The sequence below is a fragment of the Lissotriton helveticus genome, chromosome 8 (assembly GCF_964261635.1).
Source record: "Lissotriton helveticus chromosome 8, aLisHel1.1, whole genome shotgun sequence".
In the NCBI taxonomy this organism is placed as follows: domain Eukaryota; kingdom Metazoa; phylum Chordata; class Amphibia; order Caudata; family Salamandridae; genus Lissotriton; species Lissotriton helveticus.
Window position 1 is genome coordinate 1,527,028,681 of NC_136069.1, and position 23,240 is coordinate 1,527,051,920.

Genomic DNA, 23,240 nt, shown 5'->3' on the forward strand with positions numbered 1-23,240 from the left:
CGTAATGTTCTTTTTTTCTAAAATTTGCATTCAACCCTTTGATTACGCTTCATCCGGCCTGAGACTACAGCACGAGCTGGAGAATACGGCCCAGTTGCAGAGAGTACGGCCCGGGTGCGGAGAGTACGACGGAAGCCGGAGTTTCCGGCCCGACTGCGGACGTAAAGATATGACTTGTAAATTACCCCTGTGAATACCAAAAGTCAAAAAGTTAGACTTTTGTTTCAGATTGCCTTTGTGAATCTGGCCCTACATTTTCTGGCTAACCTAGGAAATGGTGCTTCAGGCAAGATCGGAGTCTTCTGTTGTAAATATCCTAGTGCAAACTGACAGAAGGTGCATTTCAGAGTTTTGAGGGCATAATGCAAAACATTATTCACCCTTGTGGGTAAATTGAAAAAATGGTAGTGAGTAGAAATTTGATCCTTCACACCTGGTTGTCCCTCTAGGTATACAAAGAAATTGTGGCTGTTAATGGTCCTGAGGCAGGCTCAAAAATATACCAATGTGACAGAAAGAAGATCTGTCAGGTTTGAAGAGTATAGAAAAGAAAGGAATAACAGCAGCTGGTCTTACAAGGCTTAGAGAGTTAAGTACTCTGTTCTGACATCTAAATGTAGCCTGCATCTCACATAGTTTCATTGTTTGAGTTTGATAAATTATATATATCATTGAATTTGGTAATAGTATCAACAATTTTATGGCATAATGAAATGGAAAAATGTATTATTATAGTCCTGTAGCTAGAAGTTACAAGAAGGAGAAATGGCGCCAGCTGTTGACATGTAGGCAATTTTCAAAGAACGTGTAATACAAGCTATGCTCTCATAGATCTTAAATTCAGATGTTCTTCTAAGGCAAGTTCTTCTCTTAAAAAAAAGACTTCCACACCACAGTAAATTGAACGGACAGTCTCACCTTAAGAAATATCTTTGTTTTACCAATTTGCCAATCATCATCTCTTCCTAACACCGCTTCAGCTATCCGCTGGCATGTGCCTCGAAGATCCCCCTGGTGAAAAAGGTAACTGGAAATTAGCCATTGGAGCTTGGTGCAATAGGATTCACACATTGTAACCTGCTAGGCATAACATTAATTAAGAGCAGTGAGAAGTTTGTTGTTCAGTTTAGAAATACAATAAAGTATTTTCCCATGTCACGACTGAATGACTACAATACTGTTCATTTCACAATCTACCTGCAGCAGAAGATTGACAATGCACCGGTGTGTGTCAAAGTGAACAGTGTAATGAGCAACTACAAGCAGTTCCTAGTTCCTGAAAAGCATGCATGAAATCAATACCACTTTTCAAACAAATATACTTTGGCACTGAGAGGGCTTCCCAGTCTACTATCCTTTTTGAAAACTACATCATCCAGAAAAATCTTGAAAAAGGAAAGAAATCTGCTATTGTTGGGCTTAGGTGGAATGCGACAGTACAAACTCCAGACAGAATTGCGCCATCTGCCTTCATGAAGACTGCCAGGCATTGTTGATACTGGTTCAAATTATCTTCGGCACATGACATGGTAAACCATGTCAAAAACCTTAAACTGATTAAAGTGGGTGAGAATCTTGGACACAATGAGAATCCTGGGCACACCCCTACGGTATGGCAGAGTCCTTTAAACCAGGAGTTGACAAATTAGAATTGGTTCATCCAAATCCCAAGAAAATATGACTATCATACAGCTACAATGTGGTGTGCCTCACAGATCATCCTAGTCACCCTACAACACATATTGGATATGTTCACAAAACTTCCAGACAGAAAATATCTATAAACCTACTGTTAAGTATGTATGTGTTAGAGTTGACCTTTGGCTCAAGAGCCTGTGCACAACATGATAAAATACACAAAAGACAATCCACAACAGTTCAATGTGGAATACAGACCACAATAAAAGACCCGGAGCTTGTATGGAACTTCCTGACTTCGAAATAGAGAAGCTCTACTTATTGCACCAGGAGCACAATAGATAACACGTACATTCTCCTTCCCATCCCCAGGATAACTGATGTTTGGATAACGCATGACAATATACAATACTGAATTTTTGTTATGATCCTGGAAAAGTTGCAGATCAAGCACACAAAGCAATTACAAAAACATGCATACTTCTAACAGAATGAGCAGTAAAACAGTGAGCAAACAGAATATTACCTGCTTGTATGCTGGCTTCACGCCTGGAAGTAAAACACGGTACCTATCCACAAATTCAACAAATGTGTAACGTATTGGATATCCAGCTCTCCGGATCCGAATCGTCTCCATCATCCCTGAGTACCTCAGCTGCCGGACACACAATTCCCGATCGAACAGCTAATAGGGAAAACATTCAAATCAGTAAATTGCTGGAAGACACCATGAACATTTAGCCCAAGTGTTTTTTTGAGTGCACAACTGGAAGAAAATAGCCTTCAAGAAGACAAGCCTTTCATCAATGAGCAACACGGGTGGTAAGTACCACATTCCCAATGTTTACTTACTTACGATTCCTTTTCTCAGTGTATGTTAAGTACAATTTTAAATACCTTCCAACTTGTAATACCAACCAATGTGAAAACAGGGGGTTACTTAAGAATCGGACTACACCACTAACTCATAATCAAGTCCATTGTGGATCTAAGCGTTGAGTGTCATAATTCACTCCAGTTTAGCTCAAATGTGTGTGGCTAAATTACCTGAGATCAAACAACACAAAGCACATATATACTAGTAAGATATTAACCTAAATAAAGTGATATTTCTAACCAGATATAGAATGCAAATAATATGTAAGTTTAACAATGCATTCTATTACTCCATTGTGGTTGAAATATTCGCCATAAAAATATTGCAGCCATAATATCGATCTTACCCATATATCAAAGGTAAGGGGTGGTAAGTGGATGCATAGTGAATAGTAATTATATACTTACTAGTTAAACAGATGTAAGATCGATATTGTAAATACAATATTTTTGTAGTTCAATGTTTTAACCACAATATAGTGACAATCAACCCCAATGCAAAGATGTTAGAGAACACTGCCTTTGTTGTATGGCACTATATCGAGGTCAATAATATTAGCCCACAATAATATCTAATACAGCAAATTGCTTACCACTACATTGTTATGGTAAGTATATTATTAATATATTACTGCAAAATCACAAAATTAACCTTGCTAACTATTACAGTCACTTATTTTACTTAACTTGTGCATGCAATAATATTTCATGCAATATAATGCACTGGGTTCGAAGAAGTCATGGGCAACCGTGGCCTTGGTAACATGAATGTGAATGGTGAAAGGCTTGCAGATCTCTGTGCCCTGAACAGTCTGGTGCTAGGCGTTAGTGTATTCCCACATAAAAGAACACACAACACAAAGTGGGTGTCACCAGACCACTTAACAGAGAACCAGATCGACCATGTCTGCATTGCCAAGAAGTTTCAGAGGTCCCTGCAGGATGTGAGACTGATGAGAGGAGGAACGTGGTGTCAGACCATCACCTTGTCGTGGCCAAGCTAAAGCTGAAGAAAGCATGGATGGAACTGATAGAGCAAGATTTCGCATCGCGACTTGCTCGATTCATGAACCTCGAATGTGTTGTAACCCCATAAAATTTGTACGTTTTACTAATCTCTTTTATTTTTGATATACATGTATCTTAGAGAAACTTGCCTATGTGTTTTACTAATACGAATAACTCTCGTACTCTAAAATGGCCGCTGCTTGCATTTCTGTTTCTGCGCATGCGTTAGGTATAATCACGTGTCGTGACGCAGTCACCGTTTGGAGGGAAAGGGTGCGCATGCGTAATAGCCATAAAATGGCCGTGCTTGTAATAACGTGGTGAAGCTCGTGCTGTTGCTCATCGTGTCGTTATGTGTTGCACTTATCATTAACAGCATAGTATATTTTTATACTGATAAACCTGAAGTACAAAATCATGACATGTAATACATTCATTTATTCCTATGTGCTAATTTGTTTTCGCTTACTTTTCATGTATCGCGGGAAATGGGGGTCCGAATGGGTCGTGAGCCATCTTGAAGGTCCCTTCCACGCATGCTCGAGATGCGAGGCAAGAAACAACCTTGGGCAGTGGAACTCAGCCAGCTGGCAGCCACAGTCAAGATGCTCATGTGAACGCCACCTCTGACCCAGCAAGATGGAGTTTGAATGTTCTTAAACTGTTACAATGAAATTATTCCTATTGTATTCCGCATACTCTCTCATGGGAACCCCAATCTTGCTAGGCGGTACCTTAGAATGTAAATTAGGACTTGCAGAAGTCGGTTCTGATTGGTGTGTTAACCAAATCCTACCTTAGGACCAATCGAAATTGGGGATTCTGACACTTTGCAACATTTGGAGGGTGGTACACTGTCCCAAAACAGTATATCTAGCCTAGGTTCATCTAGGGAATTTGTCCGACTTGTCCGAATAGCAGACCTGTCACTGACCCAACGCACTCAATAGGTGACTTGATACAGAGGTGCTGCGGAGCACTCTGTCCGAAATTTGACCATAGACTCTGAAGGTTTTACTGAACCTTAAGTGTTGGCGGAGCACTTTGCTGGGGAATTCGCTGACCCAATCGGGGTACTGACTGATAGCTGCAGAGAGGGTGGAGCGCAGGCGTTGCTTCCAAACTGCGGGTGCTGGTCGTATCCTGGTGGTCCTGTCCTGATCCTAATCTGGTTTTCCTGTCCTGTCCTGGGGTGTCCATTCTGCACCTGCTGTCCCATTGAGGGTTATCCGTCCTTGAGGGTTTTCCTGTCCTTAACTGACCCGTGGCCAGGGTTGGTTTTCACACCAGTCTAGGTAAATATCGTACTGAAACCCTTTAATCTGCACCTTTCTATTTTTCCTGTCTTTGCTTCAATAAAGACATACCTTTGCATATGATAATTTTCCATGTTTTTCCGCAACTATTTCATATCACAAAAGTCAATTTGCATTTATTTTTCTTAGCGTGTTCCTATGTTACCCTACCTTCTAGAAATCATTTTCTCCATTGCAGTCTCTCTCAAAGCTGAACTTTGATTTATAGCGTGTTTCACTTTTGCTCATTTCATAGCTGTTTAAGATTTCCAGAGTTCTTATTTAGGTTTGTGAAGTATATCCAATAGCTTAATTCTAATTATGCATAAGTCTGTCCATTTATAAAAGTTTATTCTTGCATTGCCATTTTTACTCCACTTAGCGTGTTCCCTGTTTTACTATTACCTAGAGAAAACTTAAATGATTGCCCTTACACTGTTCTTTTATAGTTATATGCTTTTCGTTATCCTGATTATTGATTGTCTCCTAACTGTAAGTTTATTGCTTTACGAGAATGAACTCTAGATAAATCTTTTAAAACTTCCCAGTTGTCCGTGGTCATTTTATAGAAAATTAAATTTATATGTTGGGTTTGTATTTCTTCTGCCTTTCCTTTTACAGCTAGCTCCCTGACCCATCGTGGTCATAGGTACCCGTATCGGTGGATGGTAAGTCGGGTACACTAGAAATAGTAGAAAGGAACTCATGATTATTGGTAGTAGGTTGTAAGGTTATCGGATCAATGCAAATGGTGAATTGAAATATATGGGCCCGATACCGAAGTGGTGAAAATATTGTTCAGGTGACCTGCGATCTCTATCAGTAATTTTCTGGTAGCATCGAGGATGGTTAGGGAATAGTTAAAGGTTAGGTAGGATTAGTTAGGCTAACTAAGTTGGATACTGCTAGATAGGAAATCTTATTTGCTGCTACGGGAATAGGTAGTTCAGGTGATCTGATCACTCACTTGAAATGCTTGTTTTGTAAAATTATGAAATGTTTTAAAATCGTTATTCTTGTTATTATACTGTTATATGTACTAATCCATTCGTATATAAAACGCTATCTGTGTTGTCGGAAATCCCCGGGGAATTGAATGGTGAGTGGTGAATAGAATCCACTTGCCTTGAGGTCACTTGCTCTAAGGAAAGTTGGTGCAGGTTAGGCAGAACTGGAAGCACTAACTAGGGTTTTTTCTGAATGTATGATTGAATAAACGTTAGCAACGAGGTTCATTGGCAAAATTCCTATTGTGGCATAACCTAGTGAGGGTCACATTGGAAGAGTAGCAGGTTCACCGGAGCTTGACTGAAAGCAAAGGGGCTCGCTGGTGAAACTATAGACTCGGATATATCCCGGAGAAGTGGATGAGTCTAGGGAAGTAGCAGGTTCCCCAATGCTTGAGTGAAGAGTAGGCAGAGGAGACCTACCCATAGCGTGTGAAAAGTAAATGGAAGTAGTTTACTTGTAGTGAAAAATTATCTTTCCTGTCTAGACACTTGAGCACAGTGGCGAATGTGTATTCGTTGTAAAATAACCAAGCACTAAGCATTTTAGAAAGAAAGAAAGTTTCCGTTACCTTGTGAAGGAGGGAGTCAGACGCGAAGCAGCTCTGACGTCACTCGGTGCCGCGCTGGGATTGGTAGACGCAGCGGGCTGGTAGCGGAGCTGGAATTGTAAAGGAGGGGTGAGTGCCGGAGCGTGAGAACTGTCTCGCGAAAAGGCCGCGCACCCATTGGTCGAGATTATCTAAATTCGTGCATTTCATTGGACGCACGGAAATAAGAGACGCATTTAGATTGGAAGTGATTTTGTAAACAGAGGTCACTTGTAGGAATCGTATGTAGCACTCGTATAGACCACATACCCGACCTGATCCACGGTATATGGGATTTGAGAACGATCAGTGGAAAGGTGTAAAAAACGACATTATGTACGGAAATAAGAGAAAAGTGTCTCTTGTAAATAAGGTAAAGAATTATTTCAAAAGGGACAAACCAATTAGGACTCCAGAAGATGTTGTCATTCCACCACCAAATACTCCCGCATCTTTCATGTTGTTTGACAAAGGGTACCATACCTGCGTATGGTTGGAAAATTGGGTGGAGTACACCAAGGATGACGGAGTATTGGCTTTTCCGTTAGACGGTACATTTAATGGCAGAATTTTATTTAATTTAAGAACCAGAATGAATGACTTACATCCCAGACCTAGATTAACGCAGTATGAAGCACTAGAATTATGGGAGATTGAAGCTTTTGAAAGGGATAAGCCACGAATGGATAACGGATTAACAAAATTTTATCCCAAACTGAAACAAGAAACCCGAGATAAAAAGATGAAACAGTGGAGACAGAATATGATTGTTGAGGGATTGTTTCCAATGATGCCAGCAGGTGGTCCTCCCGGGGGGGAGAAGAGGACAGAAAAATGCAAGCATTGGGTGCCCATTGGAGAGTCGGATGATGAGTTGTTAGATGACATGTGTATGAGAAGTCCGCCTCCTTATAATGAAGGACACCGACCTTCCAGTGCAGGAGATATTTCCCGAAGACTTCCTCCTCAGGAGGAGGCCAGGTCCGCAAGTGTAGGAGGGTTTACCAAATACCTCCCTATACTGAAAGTCTAGGACCCATAGAGCCCAGAGAGATCTACCCAAAAAGACTCACTAGTGGGGAGACAAGATACTCATGAGAAAGGGGGTCTTGCGCTAGACTTCCCTATGAAGGTGAGGAGAGGCCACTAAATTCCGGAATGCCGATTTTAAATCCTCTTTATGAGGAAGAACCAAGATCCCTAGGCACGGGAAGTTTATTTCCAAACCCTAATTATGGTGAAGGACCAAGAGAGACACATCTCACTGCCCCGAATTATGCTCCAATTTTAACTCCTCAGATATTACATGACAATTCAGTCGAAAGAATTTTGGAGGACAGGGAACGAGATGCTCTAGCTAAACAGAGAGCCGAAATAATTCAGAAAATCTCCCAGTTGAATACAAGTCCTGAAGCCTTGACAATCCCAGTAACTATTGGACCAGTGGTTCCGTTGTATGGGGACCGTCAATGGAGTCCGAAAACTCCAGTCATTACTCCAGTTATAGCACCACCTAGACCAGAACCCTTAATTGTAGATGACCAGACAAGTGAATGCGAGTGCGAGGTCTCGCTACTGGATCTAACTATTAAAACCACAGGAAAGAGAATGCAGAAAAGGCATAACCCTTTCAACACGAGGGAGATTCAGATGGAATCGACTTCGGGTACCAGGAGTGTCACGTTGGTGACTCCTGAAGAAATCGAAAGATGGAGTCAAGAATTTGATAAACAAACTCCACCAACGAAACCTTTAGATCTCTACAAATTGAGAGTAGAAATAGAAGAATTAATGACAGGAAACGTAGGATTAGACAGATTAAATACCTACTCTGAAGAAGAGATGCTGTTTATTTGCAAAAGTCTCACCCGAAATACCCGAGTACTTCATGAAAAATTGACAGACACTGCTGCTAGCATGGGAATAGATATCTCAAAATCGAAACCTTTACAGAAGCCGTACAGAGCAGATTTCTCAGACAAAGATTTGGAAAACCTGAATGTGTCCGGGAAAAAGGCACAGGTCAAAGAATTATTATCCGTGTTGCAGAAATGGGGAGATGTGGAAAAGTGGAAAGCTAGATGGGCCAGAAAGAAAGATGAGGCCAGATCAAAACAAGTAACTTCTGAATTTGTTGTAAGGGAAGCTGACAAACCAGAACCGTTACTCCCCATGCGTGAAGTGCCAGGTGGAAAATACGTGCATGTTCCTTGGTCCAGACAGGATATTGTGTCCTTTACTAATGATTTCCCAAAATTACGAGAGAAGCCTGTGGATTGGTACAGGCAAGTGGAAAGATTTGTAAAGGTTCAAAAATGCCTGTGGAAAGATTTGGATGGGTTCTTTGACATTGTGGTTCCGGTAGATTTGTGGACCGAGTGTAAAATAGCCATAGCTTGGCCTAGTGAGGAATACCTGAGGGACTCAACAACAGGAGAACCCTCTATAGAAGTGATGAAAAAATATGAACAAATAATTCAACACCTGAAACAAAAGGTGCCTGCAAAGGAAACTGATTGGACCAAGATAGATAGAACGACACAAGAAAGGGATGAGACTGTGCACTCCTTTTATGAAAGGTTGTTGCAGGTATTCAAAACATACAGTGGTATAGATAACATCGAGATGAAGGACATGACCCACTTCATTTACAGGTTTGTAAACGGTTTAAGGCCCGAAATCTGTCAGTGGATAAAAGATAATAAAATTTGTTGGCAGTCCAAGAAAATGGATGAGGTCCTACGGTACGCAAAGTACTGTGAGGATGAGATGGCAGAAAAGAAAAAGGCTTTGAAGGAGAAGGTGATGTGGGCCCAAGTTAAGCTCGCAGAACAGCAAGAAAAGCAACTGAGTAAATTAAACAAAAATACTCAGAACTCAAGCCCTGGGGGTGGGGGTGGAGGAAAGCCCCGAGCAAAAATGAGCAGAGAGGAAGCGAAAAAGAAATTTCCCTGCCACCAGTGCGGAGAAATTGGACATTGGCGAGACGAATGTCCCTATTTGCAGAATGATAATGCCCAAACCCCTGATTTAATTCCACAGACGCAGAATGAAAAGCCAAGAAAGAACCAGCAACAGGTAAAAACAATTCAAGTACCCCGAGCACCAAAGCCTAGTTTTAAGGGAAAATCACCGCAGGGTGACGACGTAGAGATCTGGGGAGGCAATGAAAACAGAAATGCAGCAACTTCGCAGTATTTACTAAGTGATACTTTTTTCTGTGACGACCAGTACTGACGGGGCCTGAGAGGGGAGGACAAGGAGTGCGTACTTGGCGCCTCCTTGCCGGTAGACCAGTCAGGGCCATACATTGAAGGAAAGGTTGACGGAAACGATGTCACTTTTCTGTTGGACACTGGTGCTACCCGTTCTACTGTGAGAACAGCAGACGTCCCAAACCTACCCCTCTCGGGAGAAGCAATCCAAGTAGTGGGAGTATCTAATCAATTGATTAGTACCCCCGTTACAGAACCAATGGAGATCTCAATAGGGAACTTTAAAGAAATGCACAGATTTGTCGTTTGCGATACCAGTCCAGTGAACTTACTGGGACGTGATTTGCTGTGCAAAATGAACTGCACTATCTTTTGCACACCAAAAGGGCGTCGAAATTCAGACACCAGATGAAGATGGTATTTACAAATTAATGTTAGTCAGACCTGACTCGGAAATAAAGCGAATGACTATACAGGACATACCTACAGAACTTCAACAGACAGTGAAACCAGAAGTATGGGACTTTACTGGAAAGGATGTAGGATTAATGAAAAACGTAGACCCCGTACAAATAACGATGAAAGAAAATGCAGTTTACCCCAACACTAAGCCTTACAAAATGAGTGCCGAAGTGAGAGCAGGTGTTGCCATTGAAATACAGAAATTGTTAGAAGCAAATATCATACAGGAAGTGATGAGTAGCCCGTGTAATTCACCCATTATGGGCATCAAAAAGCCTAGTGGCAAATACAGAGTAGTGCAGGACCTGAGAAAGGTAAATAAAATTGTGGTTCCTTGTTGTCCTATTGTCCCGAACCCAGCAGTAATCCTGTATCAGATTCCCTGGGATGCTGAATGGTTCACCGTGATAGATCTATGTCACGCATTCTTTTCGATCCCATTGCATCCAGACAGCAAATTTATATTCTCATTTGCTTTCAACAGTCACGTGTATGTCTGGAATAGGGTCCCCCAGGGGTACACAGAAAGCCCCTCTATCTTTAATCAGATCTTGAAAAAATTTCTTGAATCTTTAGTCTTACCTGGAAAGTCTGTTTTGGTGCAATACATTGACGACCTATTGGTGGCGTCCAAAAGTCATAGGGATTGCGTGATTGACACCATTGCCCTACTGAATCACCTAAGTGAAAAGGGACATAAAGTGGCCCCTGAAAAATTACAGTTCTGTAAAGAGTCAGTGAAATATCTGGGGCACCAGATAGAAAAAGGCATCAGAAAGGTCACCTCCGAGAGAGTCAGAATTATTCAAAAGATGCAGTTACCCCGTACTCAGAAAGAAGTCAGAATGTTCCTTGGAGTTGTAGGTTACTGCAGGCAATGGATTGTGGGATTCGCAGTCCTGGCAAAGCATTTGATAAATATGACCAAGAAAGGAGCAAAGGACCCAGTGGAATGGGATGATGAGAGCTTAACAGCCTTCACACAACTGCGAGATTGTCTGTGTACAGCCCCTGCTCTAGGGATGCCTGACTATTCCAAGGTTTTTTGGCCTATTCTGTGACACTCGTGATAATTGTGCATTATCAGTCCTGACTCAGGAGCATGGCTTGACCAGAAGGCCTGTGGCATATTTTTCTGCCACTTTGGATCCAGTGGCTGCTGGATTACCTGGGTGTCTGAAAGCAGTAGCTGCAACTTGCACAAGTTTAGAACAGAGTGAGTCCATTATCATGGGACATCCTGTAACTGTGTATGTTCCACATGCAGTTGTGATTCTTTTGACTCGCACAAAAACTCAGTATCTCACCCCTAGTCGGCTGACTAAATATGAGAGAATTCTCATGGGTGCTGCAAATATAGTCATTACCAGGTGTAATATTTTGAATCCAGTCACTCTGCTCCCTGACTCAATGATAATGGAAGATAAGGGAGAGAATGAGCATGACTGCATTGACCTGACAGAATTCAGTACTAAACCACGCCCAGACATTAAAGAAACACCTTTGCCTAAACATGATGAGGAATGGTTTGTGGATGGTTCATGCATGAGGCACGAACTTGTAGGCCTAAGTGCTGCTTACGCTGTGGTTACGTTACACAAAATTGAAGAAGCATCCTGTTTATTTGGAGTAAAGTCTGTACAAGTAGCCGAATTGATTGCCCTGATAAGAGCTTGCAAATTGGGAAAAGACAAAAAAATAGCAGTGTATACTGATAGTCAGTACTGTTATGGGGTTGTGCATGACTTTGGCCAATTATGGCTACAAAGAGAATTCCTGACTTCATCAGGTACCCCCATTCGAAATGGAAAAGTTGTACAAGACCTTCTAGAGGCAATCCAATTACCAAAAGAATTGGCAGTGGTCAAATGTGTTGCTCATAAAAAGGGCCTTGACCATGTATCTTTGGGAAATGATTTTGCTGATCGAGTGGCAAAACAATGTGCTATGGATCGCATGTCAATAAATATCAGACTGGGAGGGACTGGAAACAGCTGCCAACTTATGGTGTTTCAAGAAGTGCCTACTTGGAATGAAGTGAGAGAATGGCATCATGCTGTGCCCTGGGAAGAGAAAGAGAAATGGAAGGAACTTGGTTGTCGACCAAGGCGTGAGGATGGTGTCATTGTGGGCCCAGATGGTATGCCTGTGTTAACCAGACACCTGCTTGCCCCTATGGCCAGATTAATACATGGAGGATCACATATTGGTAGGGATGCCATGGTTCTGGTATTTCAACAGACCTGGTACAACAAGAAGTTCAGGAAGGTAGCAGAATCCCTTTGTCAGGGGTGCTTGACATGTCAGCAGTTTAACGCTGGTAAAAGAACAGTAGTTGAACTGGGAAAAATTGGGAAATCAGGGGGTCCCTTCGTGAGAATACAGATTGACTTCATCACCATGCCCCGTTGTGAAGGAAAAAGATATGTCCTTGTCGTTGTTTGCCTATTTTCAAAATGGGTGGAAGCTTACCCTACCCCGCAGAATGATGCCATGACAGTAGCTAAACTACTACTAAAGGAGTTGATACCTAGGTCCGGGGTTCCAGTCACTATTGAATCAGATAGAGGCAAACATTTTCAGAATGAAGTAATTGATCAGCTCTGTAAAGCATTTGGAATCACACAAAAGCTGCACTGTGCATATCGTCCAGAGGCTTCTGGAGTTGTAGAGCAAATAAATGGCACCATAAAAAACAGATTGGCAAAGATGTGTGACTCTACTGACATAAACTGGGTAAATGCCTTACCTCTTGTTCTGATGGGACTCAGAAGCATTCCAGATCGAAAAACAGGCCTGAGTCCTCATGAGATCTTGATGGGAAGAGTGATGAGACAAGCATGGGTACCAGGATACAAACTGTTAAACATTTCTGATGATTTGGTACTTGAGTACTGCAAGCAACTGGGTGACCAATTGCGTTCTATCTCTCGCCAGATTGGGGCAGACGCCGTCGCCAACCCGACAACTCCAGTTCACAAATTGGTTCCTGGTGACTGGGTTAAAATAAAGAAACACACTCGTTCGAGTTGCCTTGAACCGAGGTGGGGGCAAAAACGCCAAGTAATCCTGGTAACAACGACAGCGGTGAAGTGTGCAGGCGTTCCCAAGTGGATCCATGCCAGCCATACCCAGAAGGTGACACCAGACGAGGAGCCTGGAGCTGAAGGTTGTCCAGCTGAGGGGTCTGCAGATGTTGGTCCTGAAGTAGCTGATGACGTACAGCCGAGCACCAGTCCAGTTGAAGGTCCTGTAGACGTTGGTCCGGAAGTAGCTGATGACGAGCAACCGAGCACCAGCCAAGACGATTGGATACCCTTAATAGATCTCATTGGAGACCCAATCAGAACAAGAGAGCGAATATATGAAGACAGAGAGTGGAATAGAGAGGTCGAGTCAGGCACAGGCGAAGACCCTCAGATCATTGAGATTCACATCAAATCTGAGGACGAAGAGGAAGGTCAGATAGGGACAGAACAAGCGATTGACACACCTCCATTAACTCCTGAAATCGAAAAGGGACAGATTAGTACTAGTGTAAAGGTTCGAGCAGAAGAAAATCAAGGGATCGAAGTGCTCGAACAGGATCAGATAGAATTAGAAGAACGTGTTCAGGACACAGAAACAGAGACATTTGAAAGCCAAAATCAAAATTCACCTGAACCAGGCCAGCTTAGTAACCAGGCAGAAGAAGTAGATACAAGACCTGGAACTAGTCAGACAGGAAGGGAAGAGAAAGAAGAAGTGCCACAAACAAATGAAAACAAAAGAACATTAGAAGAAAGCCAAATTACAGTACCAACCAAGAGACTCAAGAAAAAGAAAAATATCGAACCAAGATATATTAAGAGACTAAGGCTGAGAATAAAAACAGTAGAAGAGAAACTTGCAGACAAAAGGAGAAGTCCACGGATTGCAGAGCAAATTGGAGAAAGCTCCAAGAGAAGGAGTAATCGAATAAAAAGACTGAACGAAAAATACCAGGATCCTGAGTGGACCTACTTAATCTTGGAAAACTTTGAGGATCTTGATATAACTGACGAAAGTGACGAAGAACAGATTGCTGATTTGTCTACTGAAGAAGACGAGCTCACCTGAAATTGCACAGAGTAAGATACCTGTGTAAAGTTACAAAGAGGGGTTGGAAAACTTCTTCTGAGCCAAGATGTCTGATTCAGGAGTGAATGGAAGGCCTAGTCGCAGTTGTTGCAAAACATGCTGCAAAGTGTGTATATGTAGTATAGCTATAGTGATAATAGTTTGGATAGGATTAACAGTTTTCATTCCTTTTATGGTAAGCAAAAATACTAACATTGACCCTACTCAGACTACTGACACTGAAGAATTGACAACACGAAGTGTAGAAAGACGTGAGAAAGCACTCAGACAGACAAAACGAGACTTAGAAGCATCAGATGAGGAAGGACTACATTACCACGGAGTTAAGAACCAGACTAATTTAAACGTTTTCGCAAATTTGTTAGTGCATTACGTAGAAACTATGGAAATAGAAGACTGCTATGTCTGCATGAAGCTACCTACTTCTGTAGCTGAAGGCGTGACTTATCATCACTTACCTTTGACCTATGGCATTTCCTGTAGCATTTTAGCAAGCTTATTTTACAAAAGAGGACCGTTACAGTACTACTACTCTAACGCAGACGTAATATTTTCTGAACTTCCTATACGTGGAAATCTAAATCCTGTACATACTAAAAGTGACGTTACACGTTATATGGGAGAATACTTCCTGACTATAGGTACTATAGACTTAAATGAAGCACACAGAGATAACTTGACCTGTTCATTACATGAACAAGAGAAAATATTTTTAAACATGGTAGAGAAAAGAAGGGAGAGTTTCCAAAGAAAGGCTAATGACAAGAGACAGAAAACTCCTAAATGGGCTGAGAACATGGAGAGCACCTCAAGTAGTGGGGCGGGTCCTGCCTTGTTGCTGGATTTCGAAAGGAAAGGGAAACTCTGTCTTCACCGCGAAAGAACTAGTTATTATAATAACATTTTCATTGGTTCCAGTCAATGTGAGCACAATTACAAGGTAATTGGAGGTTGGGGATTCAAAAATGGGTCAGAGCCTGTGCTTCCTGGAATTTATTATATATGTGGAGACAAGGCTTATTTCAAATTGCCGGATCAATGGTATGGAAGCTGCTATTTTGGCATTGTCTTCCCGAAAATATACCATGTGAATGAAATTGCTGGAAGCAATGAAAACACTAATGGCTTAGTGCGTAGTAAAAGAGAAAGCGTAGGTGAAATAATAGGTAGCATTTTTAGTGCACTGATACCTGGAGTGGGAGTGGTTCTGAACACTCACAGAATTTGCAAATTGTCCACTATAGTGGATGTGCTGTCTACTGACACAGCTCATGGATTTCTGTTGGTCAATTACGAAATGGTTGCGATCAGATCAATGGTTTTGCAGAACAGACTTGCTCTTGACACCTTATTAGCAAAAGAGGGCGGAGTCTGCCGGATGTTGAAGGCGCAACATTGTTGCACTTACATTCCGGACAAAAGTGTGCAGCTCAAAAGATATGTGAAAAACATTACTAATTTGGAAAAGGAACTTAAACCACTCGAGGTTGACAGTGCCTGGAAGAGACTGGTTGATGGTCTCTCCAATGTAGGTCATTGGTTTGCTAGCTTAGGTAAAAGCTTATTGTTTAAGGTACTGATGCCAATTGGAGTGATAGGGCTCATCCTATTTCTCATATTCGTCTGTTGCAAATGTCGCAAAAACACAAAGAAGTACCAATTGAATAGAAGAGGTGTGAAACGAGGTGTGGATGAGCTTGAATTGGAAGAATTGAATAATCAGATTTACAAAAAGGTGAAAAATTCTCACCCTACCAAAAACGAGAAAGAGAAACTGAATCGCCTGTTGGAGGAGATTGAGATGTACAAGGTGTGAAAGTTGGCATCTGTTTCCATTATTAGTGATGATAGTAAATATCATCAAAGAGGGGATTGATAGAGCAAGGTTTCGCATCGCGACTTGCTCGATTCATGAACCTCGAATGTGTTGTAACCCCATAAAATTTGTACGTTTTACTAATCTCTTTTATTTTTGATATACATGTATCTTAGAGAAGCTTGCCTATGTGTTTTACTAATACGAATAACTCTCGTACTCTAAAATGGCCGCTGCTTGCATTTCTGTTTCTGCGCATGCGTTAGGTATAATCACGTGTCGTGACGCAGTCACCGTTTGGAGGGAAAGGGTGCGCATGCGTAATAGCCATAAAATGGCCGTGCTTGTATTAACGTGGTGAAGCTCGTGCTGTTGCTCATCGTGTCGTTATGTGTTGCACTTATCATTAACAGCATAGTATATTTTTATACTGATAAACCTGAAGTACAAAATCATGACATGTAATACATTCATTTATTCCTATGTGCTAATTTGTTTTCGCTTACTTTTCATGTATCGCGGGAAATGGGGGTCCGAATGGGTCGTGAGCCATCTTGAAGGTCCCTTCCACGCATGCTCGAGATGCGAGGCAAGAAACAACCTTGGGCAGTGGAACTCAGCCAGCTGGCAGCCACAGTCAAGATGCTCATGTGAACGCCACCTCTGACCCAGCAAGATGGAGTTTGAATGTTCTTAAACTGTTACAATGAAATTATTCCTATTGTATTCCGCATACTCTCTCATGGGAACCCCAATCTTGCTAGGCGGTACCTTAGAATGTAAATTAGGACTTGCAGAAGTCAGTTCTGATTGGTGTGTTAACCAAATCCTACCTTAGGACCAATCGAAATTGGGGATTCTGACACTTTGCAACATTTGGAGGGTGGTACACTGTCCCAAAACAGTATATCTAGCCTAGGTTCATCTAGGGAATTTGTCCGACTTGTCCGAATAGCAGACCTGTCACTGACCCAACGCACTCAATAGGTGACTTGATACAGAGGTGCTGCGGAGCACTCTGTCCGAAATTTGACCATAGACTCTGAAGGTTTTACTGAACCTTAAGTGTTGGCGGAGCACTTTGCTGGGGAATTCGCTGACCCAATCGGGGTCCTGACTGATAGCTGCAGAGAGGGTGGAGCGCAGGCGTTGCTTCCAAACTGCGGGTGCTGGTCGTATCCTGGTGGTCCTGTCCTGATCCTAATCTGGTTTTCCTGTCCTGTCCTGGGGTGTCCATTCTGCACCTGCTGTCCCATTGAGGGTTATCCGTCCTTGAGGGTTTTCCTGTCCTTAACTGACCCGTGGCCAGTGTTGGTTTTCACACCAGTCTAGGTAAATATCGTACTGAAACCCTTTAATCTGCACCTTTCTATTTTTCCTGTCTTTGCTTCAATAAAGACATACCTTTGCATATGATAATTTTCCATGTTTTTCCGCAACTATTTCATATCACAAAAGTCAATTTGCATTTATTTTTCTTAGCGTGTTCCTATGTTACCCTACCTTCTAGAAATCATTTTCTTCATTGCAGTCTCTCTCAAAGCTGAACTTTGATTTATAGCGTGTTTCACTTTTGCTCATTTCATAGCTGTTTAAGATTTCCAGAGTTCTTATTTAGGTTTGTGAAGTATATCCAATAGCTTAATTCTAATTATGCATAAGTCTGTCCATTTATAAAAGTTTATTCTTGCATTACCATTTTTACTCCACTTAGCGTGTTCCCTGTTTTACTATTACCTAGAGAAAACTTAAATGATTGCCCTTACACTGTTCTTTTATAGTTATATGCTTTTCGTTATCCTGATTATTGATTGTCTCCTAACTGTAAGTTTATTGCTTTACGAGAATGAACTCTAGATAAATCTTTTAAAACTTCCCAGTTGTCCGTGGTCATTTTATAGAAAATTAAATTTATATGTTGGGTTTGTATTTCTTCTGCCTTTCCTTTTACAGCTAGCTCCCTGACCCATCGTGGTCATAGGTACCCGTATCGGTGGATGGTAAGTCGGGTACACTAGAAATAGTAGAAAGGAACTCATGATTATTGGTAGTAGGTTGTAAGGTCATCGGATCAATGCAAATGGTGAATTGAAATATACGGGCCCGATACCGAAGTGGTGAAAATATTGTTCAGGTGACCTGCGATCTCTATCAGAACCATGGTGAAAAAAGCATTCTTATTCATTATGTTGAACATCAGTTCTTCCATTTTGTACTTCCCTGAAATGTTCAATCGCCAATTTTGGTGCCTTTCTACTAGTGTTTCAAGTCAGCACAAACAGACTTGTTTTGCTGGTATCTTTACACACTTGGTTTTGACATAGCTGCTCCTTGCCCGTCTAAGGCTCAGCAATTATCCACTTGCAATGTTTATACTTGATTGTTCGATTGTCTGACAATGTATGAGAAGGAACAAGCAATATCGACTTCTAAAGTTTATACCCGTTTGTTCGGTTTTCTGTCATGATATGAGAAAAGAAACAAGCTTTACCCTTGTTACCTAATCCGAGATTGTTCCTTCAGTAAATGTTTTACACATCACCAAGTTGTGGAACATGTATAAATAACCCTGCAGATCTTTCTACGATGTCCACTCTTGTTATAGCCATCCTAGTGCTGTGATTATGTACATCCGCACGTCAAATATTAAATACGAGTTAGTTTGGCAGACTTCCTACTACTGGCCTTTTTTGTAAGGTGAAAGAAGAAAAGTTTGGTTTTCCACAGTACTCACCAAGACATTTGTACGGCCCTGACTCAAAACAGCATGCACTCCTCATAGGGCGTTGGATGGAAGGTTAGTTTGGATGCACCCTAATTCCAGCAGCGAGTAGAGGACAGCTATATGTCATCCATCCAATTCCTCAGAGTCTCAACGAATAGTGAAGATTCAAAGGGAAGGAACTCAAGTTACCTTTGTTCCACTTCTGCTAAGATGATTGTTTCCATTGTAGTGGCAATTCATTTGGGCTCTCTGGATTTTTCAATTTTGCTCCAGTCGCTCTTGTGGTTTCTTCTTGTGCAGCTGGTTTTGTCTGATTGCTTGGACATCATCAGCCCAGTATCTAATGGCCAGGGACTGTCCCAGACAGCTGGCTTCTAAGTGCAGCATGGTCAACCTTGAAAGCATAATATTGACACAGGACTTTAAGTTCCTTTGCTTTTTGGTGTATGGGAAAAGGGGTTTAGAATAGTAATCTCTTCTGGATTCCTAATTGAAGGGTTCTCACTCTACCTTTAAGTCGACTGTCTGTGGACACAAATCATGGAGTCAGAGAATCTGTTCTAATTGCCTGGCTACTATGAACCCTTAATAACTAGAGCAGTCCTTCCCAAACCTTTTAGAACCATGACCAACTTTTTAGCATGACGAAGTTTCACGACCCGCCTAGCTTCTAGTGGTAGCACACTATTGTTTACAGATATCAGATGTTCTTTTTGAAATGGACATTAAATTTGAATAGCCATACAGTTTTACTGATACAACTATATTGCACACAAATGGTAATGTGTGGAAATCAGGTTTCAGTGAATATTTATTTTTGTCCATCACCAAAAAAAAAGTGTCTTGGTTTGTTTGATGCTATTAAAATCTTTGTTTCTATTGCACTTCAGAATTTCAAAAAAACGTGCTTCATTTTTGCTTTCCAAACTGCTGAATGTGTACAGTTCATTTACAGGTATATACATATCGTTGTGTGTTCCAAAATATTACATCCTATAGCCTTTCCTTTCACACTCTGTACCCCAGCAAGATTGTCACACAATTAACTTTGCTATTCTTTTTCTCATCTGCAACGTGAGAGGAGTTTGTAAACACAATACCCTTTAAAAAAACAATCAGAAATTTGTCAGAAACCATAGTCTAACATTTGACCTATGTCATAGAAGAGCAGCAAAAAAATACAGAATTTAAAGGTATCTTTATTTATGGCTTGGACTTTCAAAATGTGGTTGCGATACACAGTTTGGAGAAAATTAGTGGAGAAGGGAAATCCTTTAAAGAGAGTAACTTTCTCTCTGAATTTCCCTTCTCTTTTTGAAACTCAGGAACAACAACATTGTCGCGGTGTCCCAAGGGCTTTGAATGGACCGGGTCCTGCTGATGATGGCAGTTCGTAGTGCAGATACTGAGACGGGTCCCCATCAGGCTCCCCATTTTTACCCTCAGCCTTAGGGTGAAAAAAATATCTCAACTCTGCAGCAGTCCCACTGCTCAAAGCCTTTAATGTAACTTAAAAGAGACTAGTTTGAGTTCTTTCACAGTCTCATTTCAGAACTGAAGCATTTTCTGTATTATATACAACAAAGCCATAGTTGCTGCTTATTTATCTTATGCAACTAATAACCATTGACAAAGCCAATAATAGGACTTGTTGTAGGTGTGATGTTACTTGTTGTATCATATATCTCTATACAATGAGATAAACAGCAAAATACCAATCGGGCGGCACACTACGCTAGGCACAGATTTTTAGCTTAGGTGTTTTAAGCCACGCCCTTAATTACAGCGGTCACGCCCCCTTTTTTCATCCCACTTAAAGCCCTGTATCACGCTAAATCGAAAAAAAAAGTGTACCTTGCATCTTCTTCTTTTCCTGATCTTTCTACAGAGGAGCACGTTCTATTGCACTCAATGAAAGCAACCTGGATTTTGTCTATATATGGGATGCACACTGATTCATGTTGGGGGGTGTCCTGCTTGAGGCATTTCAGTTTGGTAACCAGGAAAAGAAGCATTTATCAGCAACTCTCTGCCATAGCTGTAGCTTGCAATTATGCCAACCTATTTGGGTAGGCTTGTAGTACACCCAGAGCTGCTGCAGAGCTCCATCCCTGGAGTGGCTATGCCATAAGCATTATAACAAGGTGTATCTTTACATGACATATGCATTGCGACCACCAGGGCTTTCTGTGACATTTGCATTCTGTTGCAAACTTGGAGGGGAAGGCACACAGTGAGACGCTCGAGACTGATGTATTGGCTCCAGGTGACCCACTGGGCTTTGGTTATGTTCGGTCTATGATAAGCACAGGTGGAGCCTCGTTGCCTCAGGACGGGGTCAGTGTGGTTGCTGGGGATCCACTCACCATTCACCTGATCCCGCCCGGTACTGTTCAAAGAGGAAGCTCTGTGACATGGAGGAAGCACCGTGGGAAAATGCACAGATCACTAAACCTAGTTCACGTCTTCCTTGCCACAGTCCTGGATACCGCCCCAGCCTCATGGGTTGAGGTCGCTGTCCAATGACATTAATGCTTAGCGCAAACAGGTGCTTTGACGGAGAAGCAGGGATTTTACAACCAGAAGTGAGGGGCAGCAGATTTTAAAAAAATCTGCAATATAATATTAATAGATGCACATGATAAATGTAGTGCAAGTTCTCTTCGCCTTTGACAGCAGAGCTGTCAGATAGACATACTTTTAGCATTGTACAGAGTGAGCATGGGTCTGTGCCTTTCAACGATTGTCTTTCTTTGACCAGCTTCTTTTCAGCCATTGGCTGGCATCCTGGCTCTGTCCAACTGAGTAGTAATCCCTTACCTAATGCTACAGGTTGCTTGTGTATCCTGCCTCTGCTCGAAAGCTTGCACTGAGCTGTGTCAGGGGATAATTTACAATTATAGCCCTCCCTGTCTGCTCCTGCTGGCTTCCTACCATGTGCCCTGCTCTTTTGTGTCAACACTTCGGGGCCGATTCACAGAACTAACTTAAGACAAAATCCTAAACTTAATTCTTTTGGTATTCACAGAAGGCATTTATAGTAGTAAAGTTAGGATTTTGTTTTAAGTTTGACTTAAGACAAACTTAAGACAAACTTAAGACAGACTTAAGACAGACGTAAGACAAAATCCTAACTTAAGTCTGTCTTAAGTCGGTCTTAAGTCACACTTAAGACGAAATCCTAACTTTACTACGACTAAATGCCTTCTGTGAATACCAAAAATAGTAAGTTTAGGATTTTGTCTTGTTAGTTCTGTGAATCGGCCCTTCATTCATTAGTACAGTAAACCCAATCACATTGACTTTGCAAGTGGGATCCCGTCAAAGAATAAGGACTACTGTGGTGAGGATGAATAAAAGACTCAACAATTTGGCTGTTCCTGTGAAAAGAAGAAGGAGGTCTCTAAACAGGTTGTGTGTGATTAGACCAAGGTCTTAGGGACAGTCAACAACACTGTCTCATGTTGCCCTCACACACCCTTGGGGCTGTCATGCTTCATCATAGGGCGGTGCTCCTTGTCGGGCCGGTGCTGCACTGCCCTACGGGTCCCTCGAAGGGTCACTTTGGCGGAGATCTTTTTAGAGAGAATGTCGTATGATGAATGCAAGTGAGGTGATGAGTGCAGTGGAGTAGTGATATGTGACAGTAGAGTAAAACTGATCTGTGAGGTCGCAAGCTATCCTTTAATAAGAGGGCTGCCCTATCAGAAATAAAAACCAATAACAGGTAAATGCTACGATAGAGGTGGTTTTAGGAGGAACCCTGGTAGTCAGTGTGCTAAGACTGGGAAGGGAAGTACCCTATAGTCGTGCCGAGAGGCCTTACTCGGGTCTCTCTCTCAGTGCTTGGTCAGTGAGGGTGAATTAGCCTGGTGCAATGAGCATTATGGGTAAATAGTCAAAGCATTCTGTTACAGAACAATTTTTTTCCCTGCATTTTTGAACGGGTCAAGTGGCGTATCAACCAGCCCTGGAGTGGGATTGATTTTACTTCTGGGAGCGGGTTGCAGCTCCTTTCGCTGGCGGTACGTTTTCTCCATAATGCACTGCGGTCAATCCATGGCCTCGCTGCCCCAATTCCCAGCACACGCTCTTCCTGTCACCACCCACATGGCAGAGTCAAGGAATAATTATTTCTAGACACCGTTACCCAGAGACATATTTTGTAGTACTCATGCAACTATTGTTTACAGATATCATGTGTTCTTTTTGAAATGGCCATTAAATTTGCAAAGCCATGCAGTTTTACTGATAAAACTATATTGCACACAAATGGTAATGTGTGGAAATCAGGTTTCAGCGACTATGTATTCGTGTCCATCACCCAAAAAAGTGTCTTGATTTGTTTGATGCTATTAAAATCTTTGTTTCTATTTCACTTCAGAATATCAACAAAAAGTGCTTCGTAATGTATGGAAATAGATTTGGAGACAGAACTTTGAATCACCCAGACCTATAAACCATTGACACCTGCAACATATGCTTCATG

The 23,240-nt window shown here is 41.8% G+C and overlaps 1 protein-coding gene across 1 annotated transcript in view; it reads right to left on the reverse strand.

Annotated features, from left to right (window-relative positions):
• Window positions 1–23,240, reverse strand: part of MYO7A (myosin VIIA) — a 319,096-nt gene that overhangs the window by 217,488 nt on the left and 78,368 nt on the right. The window contains exons 5-6 of the mRNA XM_078658511.1: window positions 2,165–2,323; window positions 919–1,011 (exon numbers count right to left, since the gene is read on the reverse strand). Coding sequence (XP_078514637.1) covers window positions 919–1,011; window positions 2,165–2,323 — 252 coding nt within the window. The remainder of the gene's footprint in view (window positions 1–918; window positions 1,012–2,164; window positions 2,324–23,240) is intronic.